This window comes from Oncorhynchus masou, chromosome 12, assembly GCF_036934945.1.
Source record: "Oncorhynchus masou masou isolate Uvic2021 chromosome 12, UVic_Omas_1.1, whole genome shotgun sequence".
In the NCBI taxonomy this organism is placed as follows: Eukaryota; Metazoa; Chordata; class Actinopteri; order Salmoniformes; family Salmonidae; genus Oncorhynchus; species Oncorhynchus masou.
Genome location: NC_088223.1, coordinates 59,487,922 through 59,500,360, shown reverse-complemented (window position 1 = coordinate 59,500,360; position 12,439 = coordinate 59,487,922). Strand labels below are relative to the sequence as shown.

Below are 12,439 nucleotides of genomic sequence, written 5' to 3'. Positions count from 1 at the left end.
TTAATGCTACAGCAGACAATGACATTCTAGACGGTTCTGTACTCCTAACTTTGTGGCAACAGTTTGGGGGAAGGCTCTTTCCTGTTTCAGAATGGCAATGACCCCGTGCATATAGCGAGGTCCATATAGAAATGGTTTGTCAAGATCGGTGTGGAAGAACTTGACTGGCCTGCACAGAGCCCTGACCTCAACCCCATCAAACACCTTTAGGATGAATTGGAACACCAACTGCGAGTCAGGCCTAATCACCCAACCTCAGTGCCTAACCTCATTAATGCTCTTGTGGCTGAATGGAAGCAAGTCCCCGCAGCAATGTTCCAACATCTAGTGAAAAACTTTCCCAGAAGAAGCTGTTTATAGCAGCAAAAGGGGGACCAACTCCATATTAATGTCCATGATTTTGGAATGAGATGTTCGACGAGCAGTGTCCACATACTTTTGGTCATGTAGTGTAGCTATACCACCACTTTTATTTTGTTCAGCTAAGAAATGTGGCAGTCAAGATATACACTCTGAATTGCTTTTCAATAAAACCCATATCAGTGCTGCCTTGCGTAAGACACATTCTACTGTGCATGGTTCAATGCACCATCTGCTTGCTATACATTTTGAAATAAAAGACACCAGATAAATTCCATAGGAAAAATTTATTTATCAATATGCAATATCAGGATTTCAAACTTGGCTCATGGAATTTCCACTCCATAGTAACTGGTTATGTTGAACATGGGTTGAAGCTGCGTGTGAATGAAAGGCGAAATATGAACGCGGAGCAGATACAAAAAACACAAATGCACTGGGATTGCATACATGTACATCGAAAATAATACTGTATCATGAACAGAAATAAAACAATGACAATAATGACACAGAGCAGGGAAAGTGAGCAACCAGTCAAACTGAACAAGTCAGTACTGTTTAAACTGATGAGCAGGAAAACCAAAACACTGTATTACTACTCTAATAACATGGAGCTGTATAAGTTCATGTACTGTACATCCACTATCATGTCGCTAATCACTGCTCGAATATTTTCCTTTGTGAGCGGCCTGGCCACCACACACAGCACAGCAGAGTCTGGCTGAACTTGGCTGTGTGGCGGCTGATAGCTGAAGAAATGTCTGGGGCTTGAGCTGCTTTATCATTAAAGAGAGCCAGAGATAATATTGTGATAATCTGCAAAGGTCAAGAGAGCATCTCCATTTCACCTTGAGGGCTGACAAAGGAGTGAGATCGAGCCATGTATGCTGGCATTATTTATTTCCTAAAGTCGCAAGCTCAGCAGAGCTCCAAGCACGCAGCTCCCCCTTGGACTCTCACAACTAGAGATGGAATGACTGTATTTAGGGAAACTTGCCCAGAATAATATACTGCCAAAGAGATGCCCGGAATAAAGTTCTGTTCATCTGAATATTTTAAATCGGCATGGGTTTATTTATTTACCTATGGAGTATGTTATTATACTCAGATGAATCTTGATCAAGGCATTAGATATTTAACTGGTTGCTGACCCTCCCCTGTTTTACGTTCACTAACAGTTACATTGATTTCAAGGGGTGACTGTCACAGAGAAAATTGATTACATGTATAGTAGAGTGTCTAGCCCTTCTCTAGGTTCCCAATCCAGCACCCACAAACAAACAATCTGGGACAGCTCGAATGAAACTAAGGGGGGGGGAATCTCTCATGCTGAATGTATGTGGTGAACCATGATACGATGTTCTTCTCTCTTTGCAATGCCTGACACTTAAACACTGTCTCTAAAAGATGTGTCATCTATTATCGGTCTCTAAAAAAAATCAGGATTTATATGAAATGTATTTCCAAAAAGACACCTATTTACAAAATTCTGCATACAAAAAAAAAAGAAATATGTTCATAAATGGGGCTCTATTAAATGTAACTTTTAAATTGAATTTTTTTCACATATTTACATCATTTTAGGCCACTGAACTAACCAAACAATAATAAACCAGCAGTAAATGGATGTCACTTCTAGGACCACATGGTGTTTGTGGTCATGTTAATTGAAGACCATACAGTGGTGTAGACATTATCCTTCCAACATTTTGATGATTATCATTGTATTCAACTATACCTTTACCCAATGACAAACCACACACAATAACCACACAATGTTTGTTCAATATCTGAAGAATTTGGATTCTGTTGGTCACCAGTTTGTCATTGACTTCATCTGAGTTTTTTTTAATCACTTATTGAGTTGTGCCCTCGATAAAACTTAGTTACAGTATTGAACAAAATATGTTTAAAAAAATGTAATGCCAAATCATGATTACAGACATTTTACATATGTTGTAAACAATGTATTTTTTCAATGTAGGTGTCAATGTACAAGACACTAGGAAGGCAATAGTACATTTTTTTCTAGGCCCTTTTTAAGCCAAACAAATGTGAATGTATCAACATAAATCCAGACTGGGAAAAAATAAATGTTTTGTTATAAAAGAACAGGCAGTCTGCTATAGCCCTCAAAGCAAACAAATATGTCTGTGTACAGCACAGGAGGTTGGTGGCACCTTAAGAATCTGAAACAATGCCAACAAACTGGTCGCACATGTCCTGCTCTTGCTGCTATACTTCTTAATAACTTTATTTTATAATAACTTTAAATAATGTCAATGTAATCAGCAAATATGCCAGAATAACCTCTACTGTAAATACAGGACAGTATCTATCTTCTTTCACAATAAACACAGACAACTAAACAACGGGACAAACTTCAGAACATGGGGATAAGATATTGACACAGAAAATACTGTATGTGTAATGATTTGTGTTGAAAACTATTTGGTACCAGTGTAATCTTCCCTGGTCTTTGAGGTTGCCATGTGATAGGAATTATAAGTCATTAGTTGTCCTCCTGAAGACACCAGAGATGTTTAAGCGCCACCCCGTTGCGGTGGTAATAACTCTTTAGGAATTAAAAAAGCCTTTTCATGAGCAGGAATAGTTTAAGATAATAATGTTCTGTATTGCAATTACGTTTGTACAACAATTTGTAATGTAGAATCATTATTTACTTTAAGTGTCTACTCTGTGCCTCATCTGGGCTAAGTGATTTTGAAAGGTTTGGTTTTCCCACCATCGCACAGCTGAGGAGAATAGGGACTGGAGCTGGTTGCCAAACTCTTTCTATTATCATTTATTCTCCTGAAACTAGCTTTTATTGAGATGCACAACACACATGATTGACATTACCTGCATCCACTTCTCATTCTGAGCACATGACTGATCCAGGCACCATGTCTACAGTATGTGACTACGAATGAATTCAGACCCAAAAGAGAATGTGGAAAACAATAAAACCATCCTTAGCAACATCCCTATCCATTCCATTGTCTCCGGGTGCAGAACTAACACTACAAATGTCATACCATTCGGTGAACACCACTCATTCCCTCCAAAGCCATCCAATTCTTCTGAGAGCACGACCTTTAGGTGGGAGTGAAAGGTTTGATAACATCTTAATTGTGCCCACACTTTTTCTGCTCATACAAATCAGATCTTGTTATTATTTTTCACTGAAGGGAAAACTCAGGCCTAATTTAAGAGGAGCAAAACCCCTTGAGGCTTCAGATACAGAAGTGACTTGTCAATTTGAAACAACATTTGTTTTCTTTTATTTCAGTCATGATGGCCTCTCACCATGATTGAGTATGAGCTATTTGTTTTTTATTCATTTATATCCAGGGTAAGGCAACTTCGTTGCTCGTTTTTTCCCGCCACAGTTGCATAACTGACTTTGCCTGTTCAGACAAGCTTAGAGAAGTAGAAGAAGAGACACTTATTTCACACAAGTATGTCACCTAGATGTGTGTTTTTTTTTAAATACAGTACCAGTCAAAAGTCTGGAACACAACTACTCATTCAAGGGTTTTTCATAATTTTTTAAAATGTTCTATATTGTAGAATAATAGTAAAGACATCAAAACTATGAAATAACACATATGGAATCATGTAGTAACCAACAGGACAATGACCTAAAACACCTCCAGGCTGTGTAAGGGCCATTTGACCAAGAAGGAGAGTGATGGAGTGCTGTATTAGATTACCTGTCCTGCACAACCACCCAACCTCAACCCAAGTGAGATGGTTTGGGATGAGTTGGACTGCAGAGTGAAGGAAAAGCAGCCAACAAGTGCTCAGCATATGTGGGAACTCCTTCAAGACTGTTGGAAAAGCATTCCAGGTGTAGCTGGTTGAGAGAATGCCAAGAGTGTGCAAAACTGTCATCACAGCAAAGCGTGGCTACTTTGAAGAAAATATATTTTTATTTGTTTAACACTTTCTTGGTTACTACATGATTCTACATGATGTGTTATTTCATAGTTTTGATGTCTTCACTATTATCCTACAATGTTGAAAATAGTAAAAATTAAGAAAAACCCTGGGATGCGTAGGTGTGTCCAAACTTTTGACTGGTACTGTGTGTGTGTATATATATATACACTGTATATATATATAAGAGAAAGAGTGGCAAAGTATCACTAAAGGACACATGAAAAATATTAAAATTTACCATAATATTGTATGTATTAACTAGATATACAGTAGAAAATAAACAACGTTGAAGGAGCAGACATTGGTGAAGAGGGAGCTACTGTAGGTGACTGATAAAAAAGAATAGTGCAGGTAAAACATATTAAAGGGAAGTGTGTTATGCTATATCATCACACTGTGCCTTTTTCTGTCTCTGAGCAGACCATGGAGGCTTCATTACAGGAATGGAGCCCATGAGTGACAGCCCTATCGCGGGTCCTTTGTTTGTGTAGTATACCCTGTTTGCAACTTGTCTCCATTGTCAGAGCAAAGGCTTTTCTACTCCATAGGCTTGACCATCTTTACAGTCCTCTCAGACACACAGAATAGCAAAATGTGGGTGAATTCAATTTCTAGCAAGAAGCAGGAAGAGAAGATGACACAAACCCTCCAAAACCTGCCCTTTGGCCTATCTGGAAACAAACAATTATTCAACTACCGTGTCCATGACGACCTGTTTTTTATTTCTGTTCTTGTGATGCTATTTTGAACATCAGATGGACAAGGTAGTAAAAGGTAGACCAGAATTCTCCCCTACAAGCAAACATTCTAAAGATAGTCTTTGCTCAGACCTTGTAGTAGATGTTGGCTGGGCTCTGCGGGGGCATCTCCTGGACTATATAAACCGGATGGCCGTAGTCCCCGCTCACCTTCTCGTAATGGGGGCAGTAGTTGTTTTCTGTAGTCCGTAGAGGGATGATGATGTCACTGGGTTCTGAGCCAGCGTTCCCAGAGCACTTGGGGCTGGCCAGCGTGCTGAGTGACAGAGCGGTGGTCCGCTGCTGGGTGTGCTTGCGGTTCCTCTTCCTCAGCTTAATCAGCAGGACGATGAGGATGATGATGATCAGCAGGAAGATGACGCATCCCGCCCCGATGGCAGCAAACAGCGCTGGTTTGGAGGCAAAAATACCCTCTGCTGAGTTGGACTTGTTGTCCTGGTTCATGGTGTCTGTGGATGGAAAAATAAAGGAATCAGTTAGCAGCAGGGAATGAACAAGTGGTGGTCTGCTTGGCAGCCAAGTCAGACAAAGCTGTACTGTTGCTGATCAGGATAGAGGTGGAACCCTGCGAGGGTGCAAATGGGTTCTCAATGAGAAAAAGGCTTCTTCCATTATTTCTCTGAATTGACTGAGTAGCTAGGGGCTTCCTGACTGTGTGGCCTTTGTGAGCGTGTGGGGGTGTCCGTTTTCCACAGATGATAGCTCATTTCTTCTTGGCATGCATCCTGAGAGCGAGTGGAGGATTAAACTGTGTATGTTTAGCCATATGTTATAACTCCACATGAGGGGGTAAAGGAAGAGAAACTGTTTAAACGTATATAACCGTCTGCGAGGGAAAAGAAAACAACACCAGTCCCTCTATTAGACACAGAGGATGAGGATTGAGTCCAATTAGAGTGGCATGCCTATTTCCTGTGTGGTCCTGAAGCCTCCCTCCCTCCCTATCCCTCCCTCCCTTCACTATGTATACTTCACTGCATCCCAGCGCTGCCTGCCTGGGAGCACAGCTTCCGCCGCTGTCTGCCTGCCTGCCCAACGCTGCTGCTGCACTGTCAAATCAGAGGCTGCTAGCTGCATTTACACTGGGGATAGAGGAATGGATTCCACAGTGATCCCAAACATAACCAAATCACCACTAGAATTATTCCCAGCTCTTATTATTTTCTTTCATTTTGCAGGGTAAGACGGCCCTGATGAAAGGGGAAAAAAATCCCATTTCAAAGTTGACAGATGGAAAACAGTTGACTATTGATCTTACACGAGACCATAGAGCCAAATGTGTGTCGGAGGCAATGGAGCTGATCAGTGTCTGCCAGTCCCCACTGCTTTTATTTTCCAGCATGTCGAGTGAACAGAAGACTAGTTTGTGAACAAAAGATTAGTTCGTTCTCGCTCATATTAATGAAGTCAAGACCACCTGCCAGTTAATGAGCATGAGGACGTTATCGTGACATGGAACATTAGCTTTCCTCAAGATCATCTGAACGATTCGAAGACACTAGAATTATTCAAATGACTTCTGGGTGAACTAATTTTCACATTTGCACCTAACTGTAGACCCATGCCAACACTTCAGAATGTTCTGAATAATTTATAGAAATCTATTCTGGCCATCTCTCTACCCAGTTTAATTTAGATGCTGAGCATGAATGACTGTGAGTGTTATTATAATGTGCTTTCCTCACACTCTGCTGAGACCTTTTCTGCTTCCAAAGACCTTAATGGCTCAGGAAAAAAATGTGCATACAAATTAAAACGAGGTATTACCTCTTTGTATTACAGAGGCAAAACAACATTTGATCTTTCCACTGAATGAATGATAGGCAGAAGGAAGCAGCTTGATAAAAGCCTTTTTCTGCCATAATAAGCAGATACAGATAGTACCTGTGCTCCTCTGTCAAAGCTTCAACATCACAAAGGCAAAGCATTGTACCGGATATCTCAGTATATTTTCACTTTAGTGCAGAGGGATAAACCTCCCAACAGTATCTCTGACTGTTTAAATGCTGAAGTATTTGTAAATTGAAACGTATCATTTTGCTCCTGCTGGCAGCTCTGACAATAATCCCATGCATTTATTTTGTCTGTTGTCCTGATTGGCTTTGGATCAGTTGTGCCCATTTAGCCGCCATTCAGCGTTCAGCTGTGCAGACAGGCATGATAAACTGTGCACCTGTATTACATTCCTCTTCACCTGTGGTATGAGAGAAGTCAGACGCAAAAGGTTGTTAGGTGGAGCTCTCATGTGCAGGTAAAGGAATAGGACAGAAACAAAAGTTCAAAGTAACACACCAAGAGAGATGACTGTCAAACCTTCACATTGAAAGAAAACCCCACTGTGGGAGACTTGGCAGCTCTCCAGGATGAGAGGGAAGGCCATTTTGTTTGTCCTGCTGCAGAGCCAGAACTCTAGGGCCCAAATGACTTTCTAAGCCTATGTAAACTTTAGCATTTTCTGCCTCCCTGTGAAAAAATACCATTCTGGTGACTGAAACCCAAGCAAAACAAACACAAATTGCTATATCTAATGTGCAGAAACCCTGCTGATGGATTTAATAGTCTCTGATAATTTTATCATCTGCCGCTAGATCTCAGCCGAGCAGATATGGTTTTAATTTTTCATTACCACACTTGAACACTGTGTCTATCTATCCACATTACTACTCAGCATAATTAAAAAGGTAGATTAGTGTAGCTTTCTCAAACCAAAATGGAAAAATATAATACTTTTGTGCATGTGTTTGTGCATGCGTGCGAAACAGAGGATGCTGGTGGGTGGAGCTATAGCAGGACAGGCTTATTGTAATAGCTTGAATGGAATCAATGGAGTCACACGTGGTTCCCATACGTTTGATGTGTTTGTTAGTGTTCCTTTATTAGTTTCCCGTCTTTACAATGAGCCAATCCTCCTATAGCTCCTCCCACCAGCCTCCCCTGGACTAAGAGAATATGTGTGTGGCAGACGTGGGGAAGCATTGTACTTATAAAATGCAGTTACAAATGGTTTTACAATGTGGGATACAGTATTGGAAGCAAAACCATGACCTTTTGGCATTGAAGGTTACAGTCCAATCCACTGATAATGAGGACTATAACACAAAACAAGGAAACAGGGCTCATACTGAGACAAATATTCCTTTTCCCACAAGTTTGAGCATCCTCACCTTTGTTGCCTGGCTCCACAGCCCCACCACTGCCCCCCTTTTTCTTATATGGGCTGGTGGTTGTCTCCTTCACAGTGTTGTCCTGGTCTTGGCTTGGCTTGTCTGTTATAACTGGGTCTGGTACAACTGTGTTTGGGTCTGCAATTTAGATGAAGAAAGTCAACAAAGTTAGATTCTAATGTGAATATTGTAAATTCTGTTGCTCTTTTTATAATTTTCCATTAAAGATTTGAAAATGGAGTTTGGAATGGGAGCCATATTTATCAGTTCCTTTGAACTCAATTTCTTCAAAGTAGTCGATGGCACACTTTTCAATTTAAAAACGGACAAGTCATGATGTCATATTTTGAGACATGCATGACAGTATCTGCTATACCTTGCCAAATTAAGCTATAAAAAAATTATGTAACTTGTCTCCTGACAAAAATGCATTTGTTACTTTTTTCATGGTTATCCTGGGTCTCATCGATGCCATGCAGAAGTCTACGGGGATACACTGGCATTAAGGGAGATTTCATTGACTGGAATATTATTGAAGTGTGCATATGAGTTTTACTGCCCCTCCTTCCAAGAGAACTTAGAGATCTTGGAATTATTTTACTGTAATAGTTTATAGAAAATATTCTAAATGTCCAATTGTTCTATTTTTAGAATTGCATTTTAAGAGCCCTAATGGAGGTGTTTTCTCTTTGGTTATTAACACAGTATTTATAAAGGCATAGCGACAGATATTCATTAATTTAACCCAGCTCATTTTGCTGCTACAGTGTGCTATGTATAACCTAAACTGCACCCTCAGTTTGCATGTTTGATTACAGTTAAGAGAACTATTGTTCCAGACGCTTTGGTGGTGTGCTGTCTGCTACTGCTGAGTGCTGAGTGCTAGTTTCTAACGTGCAACACAACAAATGCATATGTCAACAACCACTAAAGAATCTCCATCCCAAAGACAATATCACACATTTTAACATGACAGCTTGTTTTATAAAGACATTACACACCCCCATGCTAATATAAATGTGACCAATTCACCTGAGTTTCAAACATCGACAGGCCTGGCTCTTTCTCATTATACTAACATTTTGAAAGCTTTGTCTGCAGATAAGAGAGAGTCCATCAAAGCCATCAGCCTCCCTTTAAACTACCCAGCATACGGTGCCATACAATCTCATTTCATGGGTGAATAGTCATCTTATAATTGCATAAAATTCAATGTTCATATACAAATCAATAAATCAAATCTCATAGTGTGCAGTAATACAAGAGTGACTCAGTATGAGGAAGTGTATCAGCAGATTAACAGTCTGCTATATATCCAGATATTGGTCATATGATCGTCTCCAATCATTGCCATTTATGTTAACAAAGGCATTTTGTTAGAGATAAAGTTCTCTCCATGAAAAATATAGGAATTACTTCTTTTTTTGTACAAAAGGGTTTATAGCTTACTGTATGTATCCTCTTCTGATAATATAAAATTTGTTCATGTTGCTTTGTGTGTTGTTAACAATCATACTTTAGTGACCGTTGCCCTGGATGAGTCAGTGTAATAAAAGCAAAGAAACGATACCGTTTCTTCCTTACTTTATTGTATGTAAACCGTTTCTCTGTGTCTACAATATTTGTGGCAACAGAGTTGCTATGACTCAGTGGCTGAAAATAGGACCCAATCCTTCAGCAAACACGCAGATGAATGTACTATGACCTAGGGTCGGTAACGTCATTGCTCCAAATCCTAAAGAAATAAACCGTTGCATTCCAATCGTAACTACCTGCACAAGACAGCACAGTTAATGACATCTATAATCTTTTTACTGTTTCCTAGCTTCTAACATAATGGGCATCTTGTGCATTAAACACAGATTTACGCAAACAAGTCTTGAGAAAGACAAAAGGAATGTCAAGCCAACTATGATAATTATTATCTAAGGTCAGCTATACAAATAATCCCTATCTGTAGAATAAGAGTCTTATCGGCAGACCCTCCCTTTGTGGTTTGTTTGTTTTGGATGTGTGGACGCTGACGAGGGCAGTGATTAAGACTGACCCTGCCACTCCTAGCATGACGGCTGGCCAAGCAAAGGTCTCTTTAGAGACCTAGCTCCACTCTTCCAAAGAACCTAAAAGGGTTCTTTGGCTGTCCCCATAGCAGAACCCTTTTAAAGAACCCTTTCCAAGTTGAACTATTTTGGGTTCCATGAAGAACCCTTTCCACAGAGGGTTCTACATGGAGCCAAAAAGGGTTCTCCAGCCTAAGAACCCTTTTGGAGCGTGGGCCAATATATCAGTGAGGATTTAAGGAGAGGGAGAGTGCATGTGCTGACTGTGCTGACTGATGCATATATATGGAGAACCTGGGTTTTTCCAGTGGTCTCATCTGTTCCACACGGCTGATGGTGCGTGTGGTAAACGTCTTTATTCCTTCATCACATTGATTTGTGTTGAATTGGTTTGTGTTGGCCTCGTAATCCACTGTCAGCATGATTATGTATTGAGACAAATGCGTATACATGTTGCACAGTGTTATTTCTAAAAGCTAGTGGGGACATGCCATGGCAGATTAGACAGCCCACACCAGTGTAGAATGCCTGGAAACTCTTGCCCCACTTATCTCAGTACATTGACATTATGTTAAGGCTGCTGCCTCATTTGGAAAACAATGTTAACACTTATTTGAGTTTGTGACACTGTGAGAGACAAAGTTCAAATTTAAGAGTGACAGTGTGTGAGAAACCTGGGCTCTTCAGGCAAAGCAATCTCATTCATCTTAGACCAACAGACAGTCTAAGTTATAGGACAACGGGTAGTCCATAACATGCTCTATGGAATGTCCTCTATGTTTTCCACAGCTTTAATTTGTCATTGTGTGAGTGAGTTCTTTTGGTATGTGTGAGAAAGTGTTTCAGTGTGTCCATCTGTATTTACACAATAGCTTTTCTTTGTTTCATCTTTCCCTTCTCAAAAAAGAAAAGTAAAGAATGGAGTGAAATGTGATGTCTGAGGCCCTTATTTTATGAGCGATGAAGTCACTGGGCGACTCTCCACACACTGTGAGCAGCGGAGTATCCCACTGTAAAACCCCACGCCCAGGGTGTCTGGCTTTATGAACAATAGCTCATGAAACGTTCCTCTTGCACTGCAGTCATGACAGTCCCCATACAAAGCTTTCATTATCACTCATCCATACTTATATCCTGCCTGGCTCTATTGCGACTGCCTTTTACTGTTTTTCTGGCATTCCTGCCAGCCCGCATCGAGATGCTTACTTACCCTGGCCCACTTTCATGACGATCTTCATGGAGAGGGTGTTGCAGACCCCTCCTTCCCTGTTCTCTAGACCCTCCAGGGTCCCATTCGACGTGGCTGTGATGAGACAGGAAACAGTGTTGGAACATAAATAATAATTACAGCCACTCAGAATTAATGTATGGCTTGATTGTTCATTCATGAAGAGAAAATATATTTGCTTCATAAGATACAATCTAACCACTTGCGCTGAGAAAATACTTTTTAACATCAAGCTGTATATATTGCTTACAACAGGTTCATTTTCTAAACCGCACACTGGTAATGTCCCCTCAGGCTGTGGCACCATATAAAAACAAGGCTCTATTATTTTTGAAGGTGCTGCTTATATCTGTACATAGGGAAGGAAATGGATGATGAAAAGTGGTGTCTCCTCCTACTAAGACATGGCTGTGATAGTAATCTGATCCCAAGGGAATGTGGTGGCCTTCAAAACACTGCTGAAATCATACATGTGGAGAGAGGGAGGTGTGCACAGTGCACAGTCCAAAAAATGTATATGTGGTAATCACTTTTACCCACCTCCTCCTCTATCTCTCCCCCTCCTCTTTAAAACAGGTTTTTGTTCTTTCCTTTTTGCTGAAGCAATGTACCAAACATTTGGCAAGGCATGTTATGCCAGAAGCAATTATCGCAAGCTGCAAATGCCAGGGGCTTAGCTTTCTCTTTCGGCATGTCCTGTAATTAGAGACTGGGTGGCACAATGGCCTGCAGCCCTTATCTCTGAGGGGCTTTCCTTCAAATCAATATCCACTGAGGGGAGCTGAGGAGGCCGGGGGACAGGGGAGGTCAATAGGATCTCTGTCGCCCTGTGTTGCTTCTGTCAGCTTCGCTTCCCAAGGACTTAAGTCACAGAAACGGGGCGCAATTGGCACTCTCTATTCTAAGTTGGGACAGAAAAGACCA

General features: G+C 40.7%; 1 protein-coding gene across 1 annotated transcript in view; it reads right to left on the bottom strand.

Moving 5' to 3' along the window:
* Positions 1-628: 628 nt before the first annotated feature.
* LOC135550517 (ephrin-B1-like) overlaps positions 629-12,439 on the bottom strand; it is an 80,774-nt gene continuing 68,963 nt past the window's right edge. Inside the window, exons 3-5 of the mRNA XM_064981421.1 lie at positions 11,498-11,590; positions 8,228-8,365; positions 629-5,512 (exon numbers count right to left, since the gene is read on the bottom strand). Coding sequence (XP_064837493.1) covers positions 5,130-5,512; positions 8,228-8,365; positions 11,498-11,590 — 614 coding nt within the window. The 3' untranslated portion in view covers positions 629-5,129. The remainder of the gene's footprint in view (positions 5,513-8,227; positions 8,366-11,497; positions 11,591-12,439) is intronic.